General features: G+C 38.3%; 1 protein-coding gene across 1 annotated transcript in view; it reads left to right on the top strand.

The window, feature by feature from the left end:
• The window catches only part of DENND4A (DENN domain containing 4A), a 98,265-nt gene that overhangs the window by 46,329 nt on the left and 25,678 nt on the right, over positions 1-26,258 (top strand). Inside the window, exons 10-18 of the mRNA XM_084642519.1 lie at positions 1,184-1,359; positions 5,583-5,683; positions 8,568-8,786; positions 9,156-9,301; positions 17,455-17,588; positions 18,487-18,622; positions 23,477-23,683; positions 23,769-23,897; positions 24,196-24,340. Coding sequence (XP_084498645.1) covers positions 1,184-1,359; positions 5,583-5,683; positions 8,568-8,786; positions 9,156-9,301; positions 17,455-17,588; positions 18,487-18,622; positions 23,477-23,683; positions 23,769-23,897; positions 24,196-24,340 — 1,393 coding nt within the window. The remainder of the gene's footprint in view (positions 1-1,183; positions 1,360-5,582; positions 5,684-8,567; positions 8,787-9,155; positions 9,302-17,454; positions 17,589-18,486; positions 18,623-23,476; positions 23,684-23,768; positions 23,898-24,195; positions 24,341-26,258) is intronic.

The raw sequence follows: 26,258 nt of genomic DNA, 5'->3' as shown, positions 1-26,258 counted from the left end.
TCCACTTGATACCGACTGCCAACTAGATATGGAGCCATTGATCACTACCCGTTGAGCCCGACAATCTAGCCAGCTTTCTACCCACCTTGTAGTGCATTCATCCAGCCCATACTTCCTTAACTTGCTGACAAGAATACTGTGGGAGACCGTGTCAAAAGCTTTGCTAAAGTCAAGAAACAATACATCCACTGCTTTCCCTTCATCCACAGAACCAGTAATCTCATCATAAAAGGCGATTAGATTAGTCAGGCATGACCTTCCCTTGGTGAATCCATGCTGGCTGTTCCTGATCACTTTCCTCTCATGCAAGTGCTTCAGGATTGATTCTTTGAGGACCTGCTCCATGATTTTTCCAGGGACTGAGGTGAGGCTGACTGGCCTGTAGTTCCCAGGATCCTCCTTCTTCCCTTTTTTAAAGATTGGCACTACATTAGCCTTTTTCCAGTCATCCGGGACTTCCCCGGTTCGCCACGAGTTTTCAAAGATAATGGCCAGTGGCTCTGCAATCACAGCCGCCAATTCCTTCAGCACTCTCGGATGCAACTCGTCCGGCCCCATGGACTTGTGCACGTCCAGCTTTTCTAAATAGTCCCTAACTACCTCTATCTCCACAGAGGGCTGGCCATCTCTTCCCCATTTTGTGATGCCCAGCGCAGCAGTCTGGGAGCTGACCTTGTTGGTGAAAACAGAGGCAAAAAAAGCATTGAGTACATTAGCTTTTTCCACATCCTCTGTCACTAGGTTGCCTCCCTCATTCAGTAAGGGGCCCACACATTCCTTGGCTTTCTTCTTGTTGCCAACATACCTGAAGAAACCCTTCTTGTTACTCTTGACATTTCTGGCTAGCTGCAGCTCCAGGTGCGATTTGGCCCTCCTGATAACATTCCTACATGCCCGAGCAATATTTTTATATGTCTTTTCTCTCACAGACCAATGTTAGTGTCTCTACTGAGAAACGGCTAGTATGCAGAAGATTTCTGTTTTTACAGATTAAGTAAACTAAAAATTAAGAAAAATTAAATTGCCTTTTTAATTGACAGCAGCTATTTAATACTAGAGTTTACAGTTTCAATCATATGCTGTTACTTTTCATGTTAAATGTTTTTATAATGTGGAAAACAGTTCGAGATTGTATCCTTCTATAAATGTCATTTGAATATTGTGTTTTGTTCTGTTTTTTAAGATGATATTTCCTTTCCACTGGCCATGCCCATACATTCCTCTTTGCCCCTTGGCACTGGCAGATGTGTTAAGTGCACCATGTCCATTCATAGTAGGAATTGATTCAAGATACTTTGATCTGTATGATCCCCCACCAGATGTTAGCTGTATTGACCTAGATACCAACACCATTTCTCAGTAAGTATTTATTACTGATGTTCTTGTATGTTCGTGATATTCGTTTTATTTCCTATGGCAAAAACCTGAGAGATTCCATTTGAAGTTTGTTTTTTACCCAATTATGTTTCAATTGTGTAGCAGCATCTTAACACTATTTCTTCTATGATGGATCTGCTTCTCTGGCCAGAAGCAACAGCTCATTGATATTGCTGTCCTATTCAGCAGAAAGGAGGCAGAGTCCTCCTTTACCATCATCACCAGGCATCATCTATCTGTCTGTCTATATATAGCATAAGTAATTAAATTCAAAACTCTGCTCCACCCTAAAAATTTTGGACTGAACACAGACACTGGATTTATGGCTTATTACAACAATCTGTAACCCACTAACCCCTTCTTTTTTCCTATAACTGCAAAGGTCTTAATGGGCCAGTTTGCTGGAATGGTCCCTTAGAATATATGCTAACTACTTATGCTAAACAATCTGTTCCACCTTCCATTTAGCTGTGACTCTTGGAGTACCTTTTCCAGACCTGAAGAAGAGCTCTGAGTTGCTCAAAAGCTTGTCTCTCTCACCAACAGAAGTTGGGCCAATAAAAGATATTACCTCACCCAACTTGTTTCTTCTCTTAATATTTAGCAGGTAGATTGCTGTCAAGTTGAGTGCTCAGTACAAATATTACCAAACTAATCTGCACAGCCCTGCTGTAAGGTCAATGCGTATTAGTGCAGTTTTTCAGCTGGCACACTGAGAGAGAGAGTTTAAGTGACTTGCTCAAGATCACATGGTGAGTCAGGGCAAGAGATGGCATTAGGACTCAAAAGTCCCTACCTTGAAATCCCATGTTCTGTTGACTAGTCCGCATTGTCTCTAATATGAAAAAGCTTTGAATGTAGAAAATTCTCTGCAAAATAAAGAAAGCTAAACCAGAAGAATAAAGCTCAAATACAGATCAGAGATTCTATTGTAACTACTCACAACCCATAAGGCTATCACTCAGTAGAACAAGGTTGTTTATCTTTATAGTTTCTGTGTGTCTGATAAAAGCTAAGTAGAAGCCATTTATAGTGCCAAGGAGGAGGGCGCAAGGGTTTCCGTTTCCATAAGATATGCCAAAAATAAACATAACTCACTTAATGATTTTTAAGTATTGTGTGTAGCGTTGTGGGATTTTTTTAACATATATTCAGAAGTTATTCAGGAACTGGTTATTTCTAAGGTTTTTTTAAAAGCTTTTGGAATTTGTTATTAGCAGATCTCAAAAATAATCAGAAGCCAGCTGCTGAAGAGATTTAAGTGATAGCAGTGCACTTTTAAAACCATTAGGGAACAGTACTGGGAGCCAAGGGGATGAGTGCAGACAGGGTACATCTGCACAGCAAAGAAAAACTCCGGCTCACAGAGGCTCGGACCATGGGGCTGTTTCATTGCTGTGTAGACTTTTGGGCTGGAGCCCAGGCTCTAGGACCCTGTGTGGTGGGAGGGTCCCAAAACTTGGGCTCCAGCCCGAGTTCAGAAGTTTACAAGCAGTGAAACAACCCTGCATCCCAAGCCCTGTGAGCCCAACTCAGCTGTCATGGGCCAGACATTGTTTTTTCTTTCCTATGTAGACATACCCATAGTGTATTTTTAGCAGGTTACCCAAAGGAAAGACTTGGTAAGTGGATAAAACTGCAAGAATACAGATCAACCATTCCAGTTCTTGGGTAAATAATATTGATTTAATTCTTCCTGTGTTCTTCAAATGAGAATGTTGCTGTTCATTCCATCGTGGTTACATGGTCCACAAAAGAATAGTCAAACAATACATAGACTGGGCTGTTTTTAAGGGGTGGGGGAATGAAGCCTTGCACAGAGAATTTCTAACTATGGGAGGTGATATCAACTACAATAGTCAATTTTTGAAATAATGTAGGCATAATGATTATAGGCTGGACACAAGGCATGAGGTGAACACTCTTTGGTCTGGAGTTTGGTTTTAGACATTTGCAGGCTAAATGGGGCGCAGACAGGCTAGAGAGATAATTTGGATGTTGCAGAAACAAATAGGTCCGTGTATCTTTTTGTGTATAAATTCAGTGTCCACGTATTGTCCACCAGTGAGAACTTTTGCACTGAAAAAATTAAGCCTGGTACACTGCTCTGTGGTAACCCATAAAGATGAGACACTCTATTTGATCAATATTGTCCTAAGGAGAGAATTTGAATAAAATGATTCAGAGCTGAAACAAACTAATACTAAGTTACTCTAAAATGACCTTTGGAACTATTGTGCACTTAATAAAACTTTATATAATCTAAAAGTATTAAGACACCAAAAATCAGAAGGAAGCAGTATTCTTCAAGATCAGTTAAATATATCTGTAGCTCATAAATTCTAAGAATAATCTTTTTTTATACCAAAAGTCTAATTCAAGTTTATTTTAATATTTTCTGACTGATAGCTTTTCTTGTCAGTATCATTCTCATTATTTTTAACTAAAGAAGCTAGTGAGTTCATTAACCTTTCTTTGTTTTTAGTTTATCATTAATAATTATAGGATGGTTCTCTGTCTAATTCTGTCTAATTTTTGTGTGCAAATTTATGGCCACAATTAAAAAAAAATCTTTGTGAAAAAAGATTGTGTTAAGGCACCTATGCTGATCTCGGAGATTTTGTACAACTCTCTTCTACTCTGCATTTTTGGCAGTCAGTTGAGACTGGACTGTGGTGATCTGTTTTCGTTGTGGGGTTTTTTTCTTTTTTCTTTTTCTGGGGGAAGGAAGGGTTCCATAGAAAGCAGCATTTCTTTCCCACTGCTGTCTTTTTATGTTAATATTTTAAGTTTTCTTTACTTTCATGCTTGTTGATTCAGGTTCTTATTTTCTGCTTCTCATTATTGCTGTCCTCATGCTTCTCCTGGCAATAACTAGTTTCAGATGCATTTTTTTTTTGAGCATGTGAAGTCTGTGGATATCATATGTATAAACTGTTTGGCAAAAAGCAGATGGACAAATGGTTGAGATTTTTGTGATTTTTGTGCCTTCAGTATGGTCTAAAAGACTTGCCACTGCCCTCTGTTGATGGTGAAACTGTGTAACTTTTATATTACTTCAACAACATGTTGTCTGAGATCACATTTACCTCAGCTCTCCAGCAAAGTGGAGTTCACCTCATGTGTTAATTTATCCAGGTCATTGCGTAACTCCAGTCATTGCATAATTCCAGTCATTCCCACCTTCCAAATCTAAGTCACCACAGTTTAGAAAATACCATATATAGTTGCCATATTTCATAATATTTAAACCAGGGATCGGCAACCTTTCAGCCCGCGCTGCTTCTCGCAGCCCCAATTGGCCTGGAGCGGCAAACCGCAGCCAGTGGAAGCCGCGATCGGCCGAACCTGTTGATGCGTTAGGTAAACAAACTAGCCCGGCCAACCAGGGGGCTTACTCTGGCAGGCCATGTGCCAAAGGTTGCCGATCCCTGGTTTAAACCATTCCTGTTCTGTGCAGAAAAACCAAGTTTAAACTTTATGAAATAGAAAGTTGATAAATACAGAGCACAATAAATAGTATGCAACCTTTTTGCCTCTTTAAACGGCAAAGGTTGTGGCTGCCAATGCGGCATGGCAATGGAGGTTTTTTCGTTAGCTGGTTTTTTGCCATGGTTTTTAGGCTCGGTCCTTGAGCTAGATCGTTTGAAGTAAAATGTTTACGCCCTACTATGTATCATTGGCAGTCTGTACTGCAGTGACCCAGGAGTAAAATAAGAAGATTGAGGTGCACCGGTGAAAATTTTTGGGGAAATATATTTAATCTCTGCCCACACTATGGTTGGCATTAGGTATTGTTACTAATACTCTGTTTTCATGTGCTCTAAATGCATTACTATTTCTGTCTTTTAAAGCATAATTTCTCCCATCACTCTTGGGTTTGGCTGCAGAATCATTAACAGAATGTTTGGGTAACCCGTTGGATGACTATGACCACATCTCCATACAGTAAATTAAATCCCTACTTTTCCCTCCCTTGCTCAAGACCGTTCTTCATATAGTGAATTGCTAATGCACACCCATTTTTATTTTATACATATAGGATTACGTCCTTCTGGAGAAGACCCTGTGTAGAACTATATTTTCCATTTATTATTTTTATTTATTGGTACTATGGACCAGGACCCTATTGAGCTAGTTGCTATACAAACATAGAACAAAAAGATGGTCTCTGAATAGTAATACTTTTCTTCTTCCCTTTTTAGAACTGGAGATAAGAAAACTATTTCATGGAAGATCTTACCAAAGAAACCTTGCAAAAATCTGATGAACACTTTAAATAACTTGTATCAACAACTGGCAGAATGTGAGTGGGGGAAGTATAAAACAAGATTTTCACTAATTGTGGTGCATTGTAGCTAATGTTAACAGATTGGTAGATTTTAGTTACAGTACAGTTTACTGAAGGCATCCTTCGTGATAAATATCACAAAATGTTTTACAAAAAGGAGAAGTTTTGCATAAAATTAAAGATTAGAAATAATCACTGTAATCAAATTAGGCACCTCAGGAATGGACGTTGTCCAAAACTCTGAAATGTCGTAACTCTGAACAAAGCACGGTTTGGGCTCCAGATCCAGCAGCTAACATTGCAGGCCAGGTTTCAGCAGCAGCTGAGCTTCCTACTCAGTGCCTGCTTGAGTTTGCAAGACTATGGGGGGGGGAGAGTAGTGAGAGAGCATGAAAACAGCATGTCCCCCTCCTGGAGGATGGGGGCGGGGGGTAAAAACAGCCCATCCCCTTCCTGGCGGGGGGAAGGGGTAAAAGTGGTACAGCAGACCCCAGTGCCGCTCCTACTCTGGCTGGCTGGCTGGCTCCGGCTGTCTTGGGCCAGCAGCTCCAGTGTCTTACTGTAAGTGGCTGCCCTGTGCATGGGGATGGGGTGGGGTGGGGTGAGGACAGGCAGCCCAGATGTACCTATCTTTAGGATGCAATAGAGGCACAGTACAGAATTTTTTTTGGGGGGGGGTGTTTTGGGTCTCTGCTGCTGCCTGATCAGTTATTTCTGGTTTCACATGGTGTCCGGTTGCTGGGTCAGTCCATAACTCTGGTATTTGTATCTTTTTGGTTCTACTGTAACTGCCTTTTAGGGTGGGGGAACATCAATAGAGATGAAGCACTAGGGAAAGGACATCTCGTAAGTGAAGCGTCATGAGGAGGGGGGACAGAAGAGCAAAAAGTAGGCCAAGGCCTATAAAACTCTTGACAGATGGTGCATTACAGACCACCCAATTTTCCTCACGCCTTTATTTGACAGTTGAGGTAGTTTTGGGCACACCAGCTTACTATCCTGATTCTTCATTGTGCCATTCGTGTGCACAGTTTTACTGTGACATTTACATTTTTTTGTATTCTTGGGGGCAGCTCCAGTCGGAGGGTTATGCCAGGGCTGCTGTCGTGAGGCTGGTAGGGGCGGTGAAACTAGAATAGCTGAAATCCAGTGTACACTGCTGCCACTCTCCTCCCTCAATCTCCTCCCATGCAGCCAGTGCCAAAGGCCATGAGTGGGACTGCATAAAGCTTTGCTGCTGGGGTCTGTGATAGCTATGTTTTGTACATTGAAAACTAATGTTTTTAGAGGACTGACTTGCACAAGCAGGAGATGAGGTTCGAGTAGTAATATGGACCAAATCCATAGTTTTGAAAATCAGGAGGGCAATTTTTAATGGGACTTGTAGACTGTTAGGAAACCAGTTGATGTGATGGAGGTAATATGACCCTGTTCCATAAAGTGAGAGGGAAATCTTAGCAGCGTTTTGAAGTTCCTGACAATTAGAACCAGATCCAAATCCCATTAAAGTCAATGGGCGTCTTTCAGTTGACTTTAATGGGCTTTGGATGAGGGCCTTAAAAAGTAGAAGTGTCTGAAAGTCATACAAGACTAAATTGCACTGGCAGAGATAGCAAGTGGTTAAGGCATGGATTAGAATAGGAAGGGGATGGTGTCGGTCCAAAGCGGGCATGTTTAATATGTTGTAGAAGTTAATATACCTTAGCCAAAATCTTTAAAAATGGGCATCTAAAGTTAGGGTGGGAGCTCAGCACTTCTGAAAATCAGGCCACTTACTTTGGGGCCTAAATAGAATATTAGGTTCCTAATTTTATGCATCCATTTTTGACAGTCGTGACCATTGAGGATATCTGAAATTAATAATGTCTTGTATTGTTCAGAACTTACTAAAAACAGCATGCTGCATAACTGGCAGTATGTATTATTTAAGATTAAACTATTATGAAGATCATATAGTTTCCTAATGGCTACATATAACCTTACAGTTGGAAAAGGATTTTCTTAGCAATTTCTAAAATATGTACACAGTCTATATAATATAGAATAAAATGGATTCCCTCTTGAATTGTCACCAAAGTCTAAATTCATATAGTTTCTAGTTTCTAATAGTTTCTAATGGAGGCTATGGCTGCAACCATAATGTGTTGGAACAGTGGAACACAATAATGAAACCATATTTCTGTTCTATGTGGGCACCATTAGCATGTTACCACTCTGTGTGAGTAGGGGAGAGAAAAGCAGAGAAGCCTTGGGAATCAGGGTCCTAATGGCTTTGTATGGACACTAAAGACCTAAAGGCACCTTTCATAAGAGTAGGGATTTGTGCTAGTTTCCTTTACCAAAGTGCCCCCATTTCTCCCTGCCCTCATTGTGCACTGTACTGTGCTGCTGATGATTGCCATATGCATTTCATTGGTTTTGTGTGTGTATATATAGTGTCAATAAGCCTCTTGTTGGCACTTTGGGAAAGAAGGCGTTATAAAATATATATGCATTCCATATGTGTGATTAACATATTCTTAAAAACTCATTTATTTTGCCAACTAATTGTATAAATTTCAACAGATTCCATAAACTACCCTTTTTATTAGCATGTCACCAAGCAGTGTCCATACCAATTCTGTCTTTGTTGCCATAGTAACTGTACTGAAAAGGTAAGTGTGTTTGTCTCTCTGCCTCTTGTAAAACCCACAGACTAGTGATTTGTGTGCTGTCATGCTGAATTAATTATCATACTTCACTATTCTATTTAAACCAGATATAGAAAATTATAATATTGGCTGCTTATCTTATTGAGTTCGCTTATCGCCAAATAAGATAAGAAGGAAATGATAGCTTTGGTCAACACTGAGAATTTTTTTGATCTAGGAGAGTGCTTTGACACTATTGTTGTTCACAGTGCAGCAAAGACCAAGAGAAGATGCATTAATGGAATTAGCAATGAATGACTATGATTTTAATTCGGGGAAGAAGTTGCATTTGTTAGATATGGAGATCCAGGAGGCATTTCTTTGTTTCATGGCTTCATTATTAAAAGGTTATAGGTCGTACCTAAGGCCAATAACACAGGCACCTTCTGAGACCGCCACAGATGCAAGTTCCCTCTTTGAACTACAAGGTAAAGGTTCATATTCTTTATTTTTAATCATAAGCTAATAAAATATGCAAAAACTATTTTTCACTGGGGTGATAACGAAGAAGAAGAAACCATTTTCTTGTTACTGTGCTGAATGGAAAAAATCAAAATACCATTTAATGGTAGTGGGCAAAAATGATATGATGCCACTGGCAAAACAGTATTGAAAAGGTAAAATGTGTCTAATTGATAGTATTTGTTAACACAATAATAGAGATGTTTCATAACATTTGCTAGTTTTTAAAGATAACTTTTTGTATAACTTCTGTAACTATTATCCTATTTGTTAGCAAAATATGTGCTGTTTCCTTCGCTTCAAAGTGTTCTTACATGCATATACTTTGTTTTAAGGGTTCTTAAAAAGTCGAGATCGGTCGCATCAAAAATTCTACACATCAATGACTAAAACTCAAATGTTTATTCGCTTCATTGAAGAATGTTCCTTTGTTAGTGATAAGGATGCAAGCCTTGCATTTTTTGATGATTGTGTAAATAAAGTAAGTGTGTTTTTAGTACGTTTGTAGTACTTGATTTATCTTTTTCTGTTGCTCACTTCCACAGGTACTGTAGATAGTGTAATATGTTTGTTATATACTTGTAATAAGCTTGATATAGCTTCATTATAAATTATTTCTATTTCTGCTTTTTCTTTCCTGTTTCACTTCTGTTTTCTGGTGCCTTAGTGTAACTGTTACTCTAGAGTCACTTTCTACCGATGTTGAAGTGCAAATTCTGGTAAAGTGAATAGCTAGGTAGCCCAAGTATTCAAATATGCATCCGCAATGCACAGTGCACGCATGCAGGTTGTGATTTGTACATCCACGTACATAGACATTTTGATCCATATTAGGAAATATGATATTCCTTATCATTTGAGTTGTAGTTCTTCCTACAGTTCACCAGGACAATACCACATTCCTTAAATAGCAGTTCAGTTTTCATAGGATGTGTGATGTTTTATGTAATTGTTTGGAACTGAATATGAGCATCATAAGAAACTGAATAGTATCAATTAATTACTTTTTATGCTTTCTATATAGTAAACATAAGATCCACTTGATCTTTGCTAACATTGGGTTGATTTCTTTTAATCAATTCTACCTCAGCACTTGCAGCTTTTCTAATTTATTAATTTTAAAAAGTTGTTTTAGTATAGACCCTCTGATGTATAATGAGCAAATATTTATATGTATCGTTACTCTTTACACTCCTAGGCAACAACAATTATATATGTTTCCCATAAAACATAGGCCTCCTTCCTCTTGTAGCTGTTTTAAATCTAATTCTTTTATGAATATTCTAGTTTTACCTGTGGATATTTCCTAACAGACTTGCTATCAAATGTCTTGGGTATCTTGCATGGAATTCTTCAGCTAGCACAATACATTATTATATATTTTGAAAAATCTTTATCAAGTTTTCTTATGACATTTTTGTGGGTAGCATTAATTTAGCATCATGGCTTCATACTGCATTTAATGGAATACTCTCTGCTGCTCTCGTTTCTTTACTGCCAGGCAGTTCCCATATCTGTAACACACACAGAAGAGGAAAGATAATTCTGTCAAGGGCATGTGGGAGTACTCCAGGATTATGAGTGGTGTCTTTCAGCAGTAACTAAGAACTTGTCTACACAGAAGCACTCAGGAAAAAGATAATCCAAATCAACTCAAATTATTAATTTAAAGTGGATTAGTTAAACCGCATTAAGCCCCTACGTGAACATTCTTATTCAGAATTAAAGTAGCCTTAATTCAGTTTAATCATAATTCATTTCCAAAGTGAATTAAACTAAACGGAATTAAGGCCACTTTACGTCTGAGTAAGAGTGTCCACCTAGATATTTAATGTGGTTTAACCAATCCACTTGAAATTCACACCTTTAATTAGATTGATTTTTCTGAGTTCCCCATGTAGACAAGCCCTAACGTTCGCTTTTTGCCAAGGTCTGAATGCTTTGCTGGATTCGGCTCATAGTGGCAGGTCATTTTACAGCCAGAATGCTGCGCTTCCCATGTCAAAGTAGGTTTGTTTGTGCATCATTTGCAGAAGTAAATTTGTTTAGCCTAAGTACCACCCAGACTTTAAGCCCAATTTCTGTTTTAGTGCATACGGTTGATAGTGCCCAAAATAATGCACATGCACTCAATTGCCATGTTATGGCTTTGGTACAGGCAAACCACTTATGTATGCACTTTTACTGATGAAGTTAGTTCCATGTGCAAAAGTGAGTACACAAAATTGGCTTGATCTTGACTGAAAAGTCTACCTCCTATTTTCTGCATTATGCTAGAAGTGTGTGTATCTGTTTAGGAAGGATTAAATTGCAACCCACAATTTTTAAGATTATTTGGCCGTATTCTACTGTAACAAAAAGTTCCTATTAATACTGTTGGAAATATAAGATCTGTTTGTTGTCTTGCTAGGTACCTGGAACATTCTGTTCTGGGACATTGATGTATAAGCAATGCGTGCTGTTGTCTAGGATTTCCTGTAAAGTAGGTCACCTGCTGTTTGTTCCACAGGAATTAATGTTGAAGATTATTAGAATAGTTACTTGTTAAGGGGCAAAGTAAAGGAAAGTCTGACTGAAGAGTCCGTACTTTGGAAAAAAAAAAATCTGAGAACAGATCTGACTTATTGTGCAGAAAGATTTGATTGGTATTTTATAAAGTGTTGTAATTTTGCACAATTCTCCTTATCTGCTTTTCCAGCCTTAGGTCGGTTTTCATAGTTATCCAAAAACAAATTAATAAAAGAAAGCATAATTGTATATGTTCGTAGACCATGAATTGATTTAATTAAACATTCAAGATATCTTCACAATTTAACAGAAAAAATCTTGAACTGGCTTCCTAGTGAAGCATGTGACCCATGTTAAACTTTTTTAAAAAGGAAAATTGCAGACAGACAAGAATGTACTCTAGTGGCTAACACTGCTGAGCAGCATTCAGATATAATTGCAGTGCAGACTAATTGTGTCTCTTAATGTTAAATAGGGCTTTTATTCAAAATGAGTTTATTATACAAATGCCAAGTTCACTCTGTTACATTTCATTTTATTTTATTGAATGGTTTCAGTGTGAGCACAAATCAGTGTCTTAGCTAAAATTATTATTTGTTCTGGGAGTTCAAGCAATACTCTGAAGGAGTAACTCTTCTGTTGATGCTGCCACTATACAGTCAGCAAATAGTTTATGCAGGTCTTAAGACAAAGCAAGAGGTTCTACTTTTAGAAAAGAAGAAAATGGCAGTGTGTTTGAGTATAAGGCTGAGAGCCTGGAACTCATTTATTCCTGTCCTGGTTCTTTCTCCACTTCATTCTGTGGGAAACCTGTCTACAGTATGTCTGTTTCCAGTCTCTAAAATGGGGATAATACTTACTGTCTCACCAGAATGTTGTGAGAATAAAAGTCTTATACAATGCTTTTATAATAATCCTTGCATTGTGCTTTTTGTCTAAGAATCTCCATGAACTTTACAAAAGTGGGCAGCTACTCCTAAAGATAGGGAAACTGAGGCACATAAAGACTGTATTACGCACCTAGGATTTGCTGATCTCCATGGAGTAATTTCCCCCAGCCAGATTTTTCTCAATAGGATGAATAGATCCTCACAAAGGGATTTCTTCAACATCAGAGCAATAGTAAGGTCCTTTCACACTGTATTCCTTGGCCCCTGTACCCCTGACATTGTTTTTGGGTTTATGATATAAGGCTTACTACAATTAAAAATGCAAGAACTATACTATAGGAAAATCAACAGTTAGCTGGGTCATTCTCCTCCTTCCCCTCCGATAACCAGATATTTATATTGGCCATCTGTCCATGACTGGAACAGTACAGAGGTGTCTGTGTGGTTGTCTTTGAACACAACTGAATGATGAGGTTGCCTACCACCATCTTGTTCATCTTTAAGATAACCAATTTTATGGTATGTACAACTGGAGCCAGTATGATGGCCCTGTTCCAAAGCCCCACCATGGGAGCATCTCAAGCCAAGGCGTAGTCTCTTGTTCACCTCAATTTCCCTTACACAGAAGTAGTTCTTTATTGATTATCTATTTTGTATAATAAAAGGATATTGCTACTTAACTTGTGGTATTGCGGAAATTATGAATTCCACAATATTAGGCTTCCACTGTAGTTTTGACAGCGGGAGCCCCACCGTGTGAAGGGTTGACAGTGGGAGTCCCAGGCAGCCAACAGCAGAAGCCCCCACTCTCAGCCCCAGGCAGCCAACTGCAGAAAATCACAGAAAAGTAATAATGAACTTTATTACCACAAATAATAAGGTCCATTATTATTTTTCCGCAATTTTCCATGGCTTGTCCACAACTCGGCTACAATTTTTTACTATTAGCTTGCAATTCAAGTAAGGCCTTAGACATTGCTAAATTTTTTCACAAGATCTCATTTTTCCTGAAATAATTCAGAAATACTTCAATCCATATAAACTTCTGAGTTTAACATACTTTATTGCTGCAACCAAAAATAAAAACTTGTTTCTTTAAATCTTTAGAAATATTTAAATTATCAAGTAAAGTTTAATTTATTTCGTCTTTTTAAAGAGACATATGTTTGCTGTTCAGATGATTAAATAGCTAATCCTCTCAATTTCTCTCATGCAGTAAAATGCATAATTAAGAGCATCTCTGTGTACCAAAAAAGCTGTGTTTATCAAATTTTAAATGTGTTTTTCAAGGATCCTTTCAAAACTATATTATGTATGTATCTCTTACACAGTAAAGAGAGAAACTATGAAGTTATTTTAATTTTATGTTGCTGGAGGAATCAGCTTTTTCTGTACCTGAATCTACAGTTGCTAAACTTCCAGGAATCAAGTGTCAATCTGTAGGTTTCGTAGCTCAAGTTCAGCAAAGTATTTTTCTATAGAAAAAATGCCTTTTGCTAAGCTTTTAAATAACAGGCATTGTAGTCAGTGACAGTTTAGTACAAATAAAGCCCGGGTTCAGAGGGTATCATTTTCCTAGTGTTTGTATATTTAGAATGGTAGAAGGTGTTTTGACTTACAGGATGCATGGACAAATTGTTTCAGTGATCTCCAGTTGAAATCCAGCTCAGGCTAGTAATTGACATCCTATGTGAAGTGACTCAGTAGTTGTTTTATTGGTATTATGGTGTTGACCACAATATATAGGAAGACCAAGACCATACCAAATTGTAAATTCATCAGAATAGTGTCTGAGTCCAGTTTCTAGGGGACATATTACCTGTACAGTCTCCATTGCTAGTGACTCATTAGCTTCTTTGCAGAGGATAGACTGCCTACTCATCCCTTGGAGAGGTCCCTCGAGGTCAGGCATGCAGCAGCTTAGGGAAGCCTATACTACTGCTGCTCATGGTATGCTTGTGTGCATAAACAGAAGACTTCAGTCTGTAGGCCCTTCAGTTTGGCACTTTTGACCGGCACTAAATTTTTGGTTTTAAATGTACTTTTAAAATATAACGATTATAATTAGTGTGAATCTTCCTGAATTTTAGTGCAGTTTTTATTTATTTAAAATCTATATAAGCATAGTGCCATTAGCTGCAGATACATATTTACACTTGAGATTCCTTTTTTAGGGGAGTTAATGGAGAAAAACATTTGCACTTTGTTTCAGCCAGGTACAGCTCACTCTATATTTGCTGGCTATGATGTAGAAGATGTGTCTGTAGCAAGTTATATCAGAAACAATCAGAGAACATGTCCAAATATTCTGAAATTTCTACAGATAACTCTGAATCTGAATTACATAATGTGCCCTTGCAGTTTCTGATACTATGATGCTTAAAGTGGACTTGAAGACCATGCCGTTTACTCTTCCAAAAGAGAGCAAGAGCACATTTTTAGATCATTGTGATGAATGTGAAGTAGGTGCCATGGTATCTGAGTTGAACACAGCCGCTGCAAAAATTGAGCATTTTCGATGCCCTAGGAAGGAGGCAAACTTCCCCTGATGTCAGTTCATTGATGTTGGAGAGGTGCATCACATTACCAGCAGAAAAAAACGTTGCAGGGACAAAAAGCCAGAAGTGATGTTGGATCCAACAGGATAATTAATTTTTACAAAAGAGAGCGTGGCAGAGGTGTGGTTCATCTGACCAGTGGGCATTTCTTGCAAGAGAGCTTGCCATCCAAACACAGTAAAAGTGCAGTTCCCTTCTGTGTCTGTGATAGGTAGAGCCCTACCAAATTCACAGCCCTGAAAAACACGTGAAATCTGGTCTCTTGTGTAATTTTACCCTATATTGTACATATTTCATCGGGAAGACCAGTGTTTCTCAAACTGGGGGTCATGTCCCAAAATGGGGTTTCCAGGGGGTTGCAAGGTTATTGTAGGGGGAGGGTCACAGAATTGCCACCCTTACTTCTGTGCTGCCTTCAGAGCTGGGTGGCCAGAGAATGGCAGCTGTGGGCCAGGCGCCCAGCTCTGAAGGCAGCACCCCACCAGCAACACAGAGTAAAGGTGGCAATACTGTACCATGCCACCCTTACTTCTGTGCTGCTGCCTTGAGAGCTGGGTGGCTGGAGAATGGCAGCTGCTGGCTGAGGACCTAGCTCTGAAGGCAGAAGCACAGAAGTAAGGGTGCCAATACTATGACATACCTATAATAACCTTGCAACCCCCCCTCCCGCCCCATTTTGGGTCAGGACCCCTACAGTTAACAAGACCCTGAAATTCAGATTTAAATACCTGAAATCATGAAATTTACAATTTTTAAAATTCTATGAACATGAAATTGACCAAAATGGACCTTGAATTTGGTAGGGCACTAGTGATAGGATTGAGAGACTTAGTAAGTGTCACAATGTGCATAGGTTGCTGGTGTTATGCCCTCAAAGTGCAGTCAGACTCATTTCAGATGAGTTGTTGGTGCTTTTATCCACAATGTATTTCTTCCAGTTTTCCTTTCAACATTCTTTGGTGTATTTTGTATAAACGTGACGCACTTGGCCATTATGATCCTCACTGCAAACTACGAATTTCAGAAGGGCTGCTGAGCATCTGTAACTCCCATTGACCTTATTGGGAGTTGGGGATACTGAGTGCATCTGAAAATCAGGCCATAGTGACTTCATGAAGCTTTCGTCTCTCCCTGAAGTGGGTAGATTTACCATCCTTCTTGTGCTGTGCTCATAGAGAAATGCTTGCTTAAAGGAAAAGAATATATCCTCCTACAGATCTGTTATGTGTAATAAGCTTATTAAAAGCAGCTGAAAGCTTACACAGTCGGAGGCTAAGTTTAGGTATGTGCTCAATAACTGTCTTTCAAGGAGAAAAGGCTGAGGGTAAAAATCCAGTACTGTACATTGTCTTACAGCCAAGGGAGCCTGCCATATACTTGACATACGTGATGAAGGCATGTGGCATGACTTTAATTTCAAGTCCAGTCCCCTGCTCGTTCTTATCACAGTAGTTGGTTTCACAGCCACACGGTCATTCATGGAATTTAAGTGTTGGTGTGGGCTAATAAAATGTGTCCCATGTGAGAAATAGTAATTGAGTAGGTTGTTTTGAGAACCATCTGAAATTCTACAGTTTCCAGCACAACTGCTGCTGATGCACACAAATGATTCAAACTATAATGCTAAGAAGATCTGTTGGTATGTGGTAAAAATTCTCTTCTTTTGTTCTTCTTCTCTTCTCTCCAGTGAAACAATCACACTTTGTTTCTGTGGCTCAAGGAATGGAAAGAGAAGCTTTTGGTAATATTGCTAGGCAGCCTCTACTTCCTTTTGGTTCTTGAGGAAAACAGTAATTTTTGTTTTGCCTAATTGAATGTTACAACTGAGCCCAATTCTTCCTATCTAACAGGGAGCAGAAAGTTTGAGCAGCATCCGTTACTTTGGATAGGTCAGATGCCTTAAATCTGGCATCTCTTTAAATATGTGAACACTAAGCAGACAGAAAGGTTTGCTAGTTTATATCAATTACCAAAGTTAATTACTATGTAAGGAACTGAAATTGCTGTGCAGAGCTGTGTGATCTCACTAAATTACACCATTTGGATCAGGCTTCTGTTACTAGTCCAGTCAGCGATCAAGTTGGAATAGAAGAATAGTTGTAAATATTCATATTGGAAAATTAAGTTGAAGCAATTTCTTCTGTTTGCACACAAGTTTAGAGTGGCTTACCTCTGAAAGGTGGTGGTCCTCACAAAAACAACTCCTCTGGACAGTTAAAGGGATCCATGAGGAAACAAAATGGCTATGAGCTTATTATATGAATGAAAAACAAATTTGTCACTAGACAGATAAATGTTCTGAGATAGATATCTCAAAGCTGACCATCAGGTCGGTCTTGAAGTGCTAAAAATAGTTACAAATAAAGCATCCAAGTGTCAAAAGGTGTTTTCTTAGCAGCGTTCCTTCCCTGTTTTGGGGGCTGTCATATAAATTCAGACTGGAAAAAGGCTTTAGCAAAAAGGCACATCAGCTTTACATAGCTAGTCCTCATTTAACCTCCCCCCAACAACTGTGCCTCTTAATCATCACCTTGCCAGGAGTTCCTAGCTCCCAAATACAATCCTTCGATGCCAACATTGCATAGTGTTTGCCTGTGCTGTGCAGTAGACTTAATGTTAATTTCCTGTAACCAAATATAACTTTAACACACACTTTTCTTGTAATTAAATTTCTGCAGATGGATATGGACAAGAGTGGTGAAACACGGCTTATAGAGTTGGATGAGTCCTACAAGAGTGAACACACAGTTTTCATAACACCACCTGAGATCCCTCACCTACCTAATGGCGAAGAGCACCCTTTGCAGTACAGGTACTCAAGGGAGCAGCATAAAATAATTGCCAGCAACAACAAAAAAGTGCCCTGTTGCCTTTCTGCAGCTAATTTATAGAGCTGTATTGTGATACCTATAGAATACAACTTTCCAGTCCCACAATTTTTCATTCTGTAAAAAAGCTTACATGTGAAAAGCCTGCTGTGCCAGCTGAACTGAAGCTTTAATGACTTTCATTTGTGTGGACATCAAATTACTTTATTCAGTATTTTAATCTTAATCTGTTAATATTGATATCTAAATTTTAAAATTGAACATTCAGGGTCACAGTCTGCAATTTACAGAAAACCTCTTGTAAAATACTCACTGTCTGTCAGCTCCCTTTGATTTCAGTACAAGCTGAGGATGCTTATTTCTTTGCAGGGGCTACTGTATGTCTCAGAATCAGGCCCTTGGGTGAAAACTGAGGTTATTAATTTAGTAATTACATGTCAAATTAGATTATTTCTATTGGGATCTTTGTTACATTGCTAAATTAAAATGGACTTTTAGTAATCTAATTTTATCTTTCAGATGGGTTTGTAGTACGTATATTGATTTTTATGGATCTCTGTGTTCTGCTTTGTTCATTAGAGACTAAATCAGCACATAAGTTTCTTCTACTAAGTACAGTCAATACTAATACATTTGACTTGTGCTAATTTATTGGAATACTAATAAAGAAAAACTGTTACTTAAGACTCAAAATTGGTTACGTAAGTGGATGCAACAAGTTGAGAGCTTGTGTGTTTATGCAAGTTATCCAGAACTTTCAGTAAAAAAACTTTCTGTTCCTTTTACCTGAGGAAAGTATGACTGACATTCTTAGACCTTATGTTCACTTCTGATTGAAACTGTCTTATAAAGGTTAGATTATGGCATTCTTTTCTTTTATAGCTATAGTGGATTTCCTGTGCTGAAACTAGATTTGTTTGACCCACCTGAGGGGTTCCTGACTACACCAAATAACAAATTGTCTTCAAAAGCCAGTAGTCCCAACAGCCCATCCCCAATGTTCAGGAGAACAAAACAGGTACTTTGAAATATTTCAATTACTAGAGAAGTTTTAAATTTTTTAAGGGCCTTCTGCTTCCACGCTTAGCCATCAATACCCTTGGTTACCATGGTTGTAGATGCAACTAAAAATAATTTTCGTCACCAAGAAACTTAACTTGGGCAAGATTGATTCTTCTTCAACTGTTTGTGCACATATATCTGAGGTCGGCAATCTTTCAGAAGTGGTGTGCCGAGTCTTCATTTATTCACTCTAATTTAAGGTTTTGCGTGCCAGTAATACATTTTAACGTTTTTAGAAGGTCTCTTTCTATAAGTCTATAATATATAACTAAACTATTGTTGTATGTAAAGTAAATAAGGTTTTTAAAATGTGAAGAAGCTTCATTTAAAATGCAGAGCCCCCCGGACCGGTGGCCAGGACCCGGGCAGCGTGTGTGCCACTGACAATCCGCTTGCGTGCCGCCTTTGGCACGCATGCCATAGGTTGCCTACCCCTGACATATATTCTGTTGTAGTGTGAGTTTGGATTCTATTGGCCAGCCATATCCACTGAGAGCCCTGAGTGTCCCTATGCTCCCGATTCTTGAAAGGATGAGTCCCACACTGAAAAGTAAAGAGGATTTCAGCCATCCTGGAGACATGGCACTAGTATAGGAATCCCATATTTCCTTTTTTCCCCACTATATATTACCAGTTGTAGCTCATAATTTCCTGTAGAGACCGCTAGACTTGGAGTTGTTATCTCTAAACAAGTCTCTTTTTTTCTACTTAAGGGCGCAAGGAGCTTTCTCACCTTCCTCTCCCATAGTTATTTAAGAAGTGGACATTTTTTCTGCTTTCTGTCTTGTGCCACCTGTGTCATCAAATCGGATGACCAAGCAAACTTTTACACTCTCCTTTTAGGGCAATCTCCATTCTATTAGTATTCATTATTTAGATTGCTATAGCACCTACAGATGGGTAAATGAGTTCCAAACACACAGGAAGATACAGTTCCTCTCCCAAAGAGTGTACTGTCTACAAATACACAAACTTAAATGGGAGGTTGGGGGAAAGAATTACAAGCAAAGTGATGAGTGGTAACAGGTACGCATTTTTTTTTATTACATGTGCATGTTCAGACTCACTAAATTCCCCTCCCTTTTTCTCTCTGCCCTGCTTATCTTCCCCTTATTACAATTCTAGTGATTTTACACACCCCTTTCTCCCACCTGTAAATCTCTTCCCTCCACATAAAGGTGCAGTCCAGTGATCAGATAAATAACTGAGATAACTAGACGAATGTCAGCTAATTTCTTCTAGGCCTGATAGAAGTGGGCCTTCAGGAGGGATTTCCACTGAGAGGGTGGCAGTCTCAAGGACCAGCTCAGGAAGAGTGCGGTCAGTTTGTGGGAGATGAGGTTGTAGAGTTTCTCTTGGAGTTGTTTGGGGAAGGATTTGATGATATCCTTAAATTCCTGGGCGGACTGGGCTGTGTTCCTTATAGTAGGTAGTGACCATTTTCACAGCTTTATTGAAGTACCTTATTTCTTCTTCCCTCCCCACCTATTGCTATAGATGGCTCAACATTGCTTCTCTGGGCTTGTTCGCAAACATCTGAAAAAGAAATGTCCAGGCCTTTTCAAATCGTAATACAAGTTTTTAAAAACAGATTTTCTCTAGTAGGTTTTACAGTCTGACAGTATTGATACAGCACCTAATGTTTCTTGCTTTACAAATTACTGATGAGCACTAAATTGGATGTACATGGGCATGCACACATTGTACTTAATTTAATTAATGAAAATTTCTTTTGAGTATTTGGTCATGTAATCAGCTTTTGCTTAATGAGTGAGCACTTGCAGTCGTTACTGCTACAGAGCTTGCTTGATCACTATTCAGTTCACTATGTCTTGATTTTTATGATCTGTCGTGCTCCTGACTTAAACAAGTATTTTAAGTAGCTTATTTTCCCCTCTAATGGACAGTGCTGAGAATTTCAGATGAATCATATTTCAGATGAATATTTACATTCTGTATTTGTAGTAATGAAATGTCTTTTAAAATCATTAACATTTGGCAGTACAAATAGTTTATCCTTGGAAATGTAGAATTCTGACGCTACTATATTTATCCATGCTTTTTTCCCACTTCCGGCTACAACTTGCGGTTTCTTGAGGTATAAAACAGTGCCAGGCCTCTTGACTTTTTATTTCCAGGACTTTTGCCTGTTTTTTGGTCCTAAAAATGCCTTGACAGAACAGCCTCCTTCTTACCCTTGCTATATAATACTGTCCATTTTCTTCTACCTATATAGACAGGATCCGAAGATAACGTGTTCAAAATTTTCAGTTTGTAGCTGGTTGATGGATAGTCTCTTTTCACAGAGATCTAATTGAATTATTGGTAACAAAAAACAGTTTGCTGGACTTTCACCAATATTTATAAGCTATGACATCTTGAAGAACCAAACCTCTGCAATGGTCTGGTCTTAAAATCACAGTAAGTGCTAGATCATAGTGTAGTAGCATCCAGAGTGTAAAAAAGCTGAAAGTATCTGTGCTTTCACTGGCCTTCATAGTATTCTTCTACAAAGCTTGGTTGTCTTGTCAGATAAAAGGAATTACTGGTTTGTCCCCATGTTTCCTGATCTGCATGAATCATTAAGAAAGAGAGAATTAATCAAACTGGAATATTCAAGAGCACTGCTAATAAGAACTCATGTGGTATTAGGAATCTTTCATCTTTGGAATCCATTTATGATCTTTCACCTAATTTAGCATGTAGAGGTTTTAAAATTATTCCAGGCTGGCTTTCATGAATTTTCTGAGAAACTGGATGAAAACAGGGTTTCCTTCCCTCTTGTTCCTGGTGACTGAAACCTAAAGGACACCAAAAAAGAAAAATTTAAAAAAACCCACCACCAACAACAAAAACTTTGTGATAATAAGATTCTGTACTTTTACAGTATCTTCCCTCTGAGTACTTGAAAGCACTTTACTGTGGGAGTATTAGTAATTAAACATCACAATATAAGACTGTCTGGTGTAGAGAACAGCAGCTGTTGTATAAGTAGGATGTATAAGTAGGGGCATTGCCAGCAGATCAAGGTACATGATCGTTCCCCTCTAGTCGACATTGGTGAGGCCTCATCTGGAGTACTGTGTCCAGTTTTGGGCCCCACGCTACAAGAAGGATGTGGAAAAATTGGAAAACGTCCAGCGGAGGGCAACAAAAATGATTAGGGGACTGGAACACATGGCTTGTGAGGAGAGGCTGAGGGAACTGGGATTGTTTAGTCTGTGGAATAGAAGAATGAGGGGGGATTTGATAGCTGCTTTCAACTACCTGAAAGGGGGTTCCAAAGAGGATGGATCTAGGCTGTTCTCAGTGGTAGCTGATGACAGAATGAGGAGTAATGGTCTCAAGTTGCAGTGGGGGAGGTTTAGGTTGGATATTAGGAAAAACTTTTTCACTAGGTAGGTGGTGAAACACTGGAATGCATTACCTAGGGAGTTGGTGGAATCTCCTTCCTTCGAAGTTTTTAAAGTCAGGCTTGACAAAGCCCTGGCTGGGATGATTTAGTTGGGGATTGGTCCTGCTTTGAGCAGGAGGTTGGACTGGATGACCTCCTGAGGTCCCTTCCAACCCTGATAGTATATGGCAATACTTCATAGTAGTTTGATAGTAAGTAAAGAATACGGTATACAACTGTGGAAGTGCCTGGGGGTTGTAAGTAGGCAGAATACAATACCTGAGTTGTAATCTGGCAACAAAGCATCCTAGGATTTATAATAACCACAAGTGGACAGAACTTAGGGTCTATATTTCCTTTGAAAGAAGTCACCATTTGTGGTATGGTGCTCTTTGACCATGGTGGGTGTTTGACTCAGTACTGATTCAAAAAAAAAAAATCTTATGTCAAATTGATAATGCTGTTTCCTAGGATCCAGGTAAAGCAGCTAAATGGTCTTTTGAGGCCTCCTTCCAAATTTAGACCTGATCTAATTATGCTTAGTTCATGAAATCTGACAAGATCATAGCAAAATGACATGGCTGCCGGCATACCCCATCCACCTAACTTTTGAGTGTGCAAACATCTACAAAATATAATGGATGCTTGAAACTTGTTTGGAAAGAAGCACAAGATTTAGGATCTTCTGTTTGGTTGGTTTTTGTTTTCTTTACTTTGAATGTTGTCACCATTTGGAATTGGACAATTCCTTTTTGGTACCTGTCAGTATTCTGAATTAGTCTCACAAATGTATGTTAATATTTGATTATAAATCAGATGCTTTTGATTAGAATCATGAGTACTTTTCCATGACACTACTCAAATGATGAAGGTAGAAATGAGGGGGAGGGAAAGAGAAGCTATCATTGTATAGATGATGAACTTTTTATTTTTTTTGTCTGAATGGACAAAGAAAAACTATTGAAAACTGGGTTGACTTGGAGGCCTGTGCTGACAACTGAGTAATTTCCAAGACCTAATATGCAATAAAATTATATATATATATAAGGACAACTAACCACCTTGAATCACATTTTCAATTATTCTCAGTGTGTGTGTGTGAGAGAGAGAGAGAGGGCTGGGGGAGAGTCAATTATTTGTTTATGCAAGCAGAAGGCTTCAGTAATTTAGTATAAAGTCTTTGAGAAGTAAGTAGCTTTTTTGTGTGCAGCTATTAATTCCACAGGAGCTGATTCTACAAGAAGCATCTCTGCTTATCTCCGGTAAGAACTGAGCCCCTCGTGTGGTGCTGCTTCTCCTGCCTGTCTGTCATCTAGCTTCTGGCATAAATTTCAGTGTGTCTTTTATGAGCAACTGATTCATTTCTAAAAAATCGAATATGTATATTAAAGATGCTAACTAAATGCCTCTTTACAGGAAATAAAGTCAGCCCATAAGATAGCTAAGAGGTACTCCTCCATTCCTCAGATGTGGTCCAGGTGTTTGCTGCGTCACTGCTATGGCCTATGGTTTATCTGCCTTCCAGCGTATGTGAAAGTATGCCATTCAAAAGTCAGGGCTCTGAGAACTGCATATGATGTGCTGCGAAAAATGCATACCAAAAAGATAGATCCCCCTGATGAGGTAAAAAAGTGAATCCTGGGGTTTTTGTTTCGAATTTTGTATAAGTTCTGTTATAAAACGAAACGCTAAAAATGTCTGTTTTCAGGTATGTTATCGGGTGCTTATGCAGCTATGTGGGCAATATGGCCAGCCTGTGCTTGCAGTGAGAGTCCTTTTTGAAATGAAAAAAGCCGGTGTTGACCCTAATGCCATTACATATGGTTACTATAATAAGGTAAGTGTTTTGTGCGGAGGACAGAAAGAAGGCTGATATATTCTTATCATTGTACATAACTAAACAGCAAGCAAAAATTACTCAAGGAATATTTTTTATAGAAATAAGTTAAAAAATTGCTGTGGGTTTTTTTTTCACATTCTAAGATTTACTTATTAATGTAGCATGTTTCTTGCCAGTTTGATTTTAAGTCAGCGAACTACTTTTTGAACATCCTTGCCTTTAAAAATCTTAAAAATCTGTAATAGAAAGCAAGGACTTCTTACAATCATTTAATCTGACTTTGTTAATTGAATAGGCTGTTTTGGAAAGCACCTGGCCTTCAAGTAACAGAAGTGGCTATTTCCTATGGACGAAGATAAGAAATGTTGTATTAGGAATAGCGCAGTTTAAAAAAGCTTTAAAAAAACTATCTGTCAACACACCACAAGCAGCTCTTTCCGGTAGAGTATTCATACATTTTTATATTAGCTTACATTGATAAGCAAGTTGTATTTTTTAAAAAAATCTGTCAAAGAATTGAATTACTTCTATATTAGTTATTTGATAGAAATTACATGAACATAGATATTTTTAAATAAAAAAATTTGTTTCCTGTCTTACAATTAAAATGCCAAATGCTCATCTATCTTTACTTCATTCATGTTACTAGGACACTTCTCAATGCAGCAGATATTTTATTATGTGACTCACTTTTTTCAGATCTTAAGGTCAGATATTTGGCAGGCAATGTCAGTTTGTACGCATACTTTTAACATGCTAACAGTTGCATAGCTAAGTGATGCGTATGCACAATTTAGAAACCAAGTAATAGAATTTGTACACATAGAACCCATAACTATTGTATGCATGCTTTTGTGTTTGAAAAGCATGTACGCAGGATGGAGTGTGTAAAATTGTACAGTCACAAGGCTGGGCTGAGGCTCCACAGCCAATCAATCCAATAATGTACTTCTAAATTATTAGCTTGAACAAATATGTATTGACAGACTATTGGTTTTGTTTTTTTATGTCTTTATGACTGGTAAAATGTTACCATGCTGTGTTCTTAAAGAGATCTGTATGCTGTTAGTCATGGAAGCATAGTTTTAGTGACATAAGCATTGTGGAACAGATGCACTTCAATATTCATTTAGTCAAAGTATCGCTGCTGCTAACTGGTATAGATTTATGTGTGCATGATAGATATGATATATATAAGGTTATGCTAATGCATTCTTTCTTTGTACTTTATTTCATCTGACATGGTGTCTTATTAACTGTTATTTTGCTTTTAACTTTATACATTACCTATTAGAGGTGAATTACACTGTTACATCCAGTCTGAGTGTTTGGATTAAATTAAATGTAAAATGTGTTATTTTAACTAAGTGTTGAAGAGTCATTAAAGCAATTATATTTTACAATTCTTTACCTTAACTCTTCAAAATTCACGAATAATTAGTTACTGCCTACAACTCTAAAGTAAAAAAGACAACAACTCTGCAACTAAACATGTTATGTTAGAAAACCATAGCACTTGGATAATGTTTCCAGGAATCAATTTTTTCTTATTAGTCACTGGTCCAGGACTATTGCTTTGAAAAGTCTGTCACAGAGCTTCTAACCCTAGGGAGTGATGCATTTGATTTAAGCCCTGATGGTCCATGAGACTACTCATTTTAAATATGTCATCGGCCCCACTCTCTACCTCGGACCAGTATTTGCAGGGTCTCTGTGCTACTGAAACTGTCACATTCATTTCATTTGACATATGACCTTGACATTTATGGGACTGATTATTATAATGAAAGAATTATGGATGAAGGCACACATTGAAATTAAAAGATTTATTTTTAAAAACTAGATTTTAATGGGGTCTTATTATGTTTAGTATATGGCATTGCTTTCCATAAGTAAGAGAGACACAGTGGGTGAGGCAATATCTTTTATTGGGCCAACTACTGTTGGTAAAAGACAAGCTGTCTGGGGGGGTAGAAGAACTGTGTTGAAATGTTATCCCTTGTTTGTTGTTTTTTTAACTCATTCAGCCAGAGCTATACTTGGCATCACTGACCTGAGGATGACTGTCAAGAATTGCCAACTATATGGGCTTTCATGTGATTTTACTGGGTATTGCTGACTAAAGACTTTTCATGTAAAGAAAATCTCAGTTGATTCTGCATTATTTTAAAAGTGCATTTTCTATTTAAAAACAAAACCAGGAGACTTTTACATGTTTCGTCTTTTTTTAAAAAATTCTTCTTCCAGCGCTTGCTCATGTCGATTCCATTGTAGGTGTGCGCGCGCCCACGTGCACAGTCATCGGAGACTTTAGCCTTAGCGGTATCCATTGGGACAGCCATGGCGCCCCCTGGAGTG

The sequence above is a fragment of the Lepidochelys olivacea genome (assembly GCF_965140295.1).
Source record: "Lepidochelys olivacea isolate rLepOli2 genome assembly, chromosome: 10".
NCBI classification, from domain to species: Eukaryota; Metazoa; Chordata; order Testudines; family Cheloniidae; genus Lepidochelys; species Lepidochelys olivacea.
Note: the sequence above shows the minus strand (reverse complement) of the source record. Positions and strands in the feature narration are given on the sequence as shown.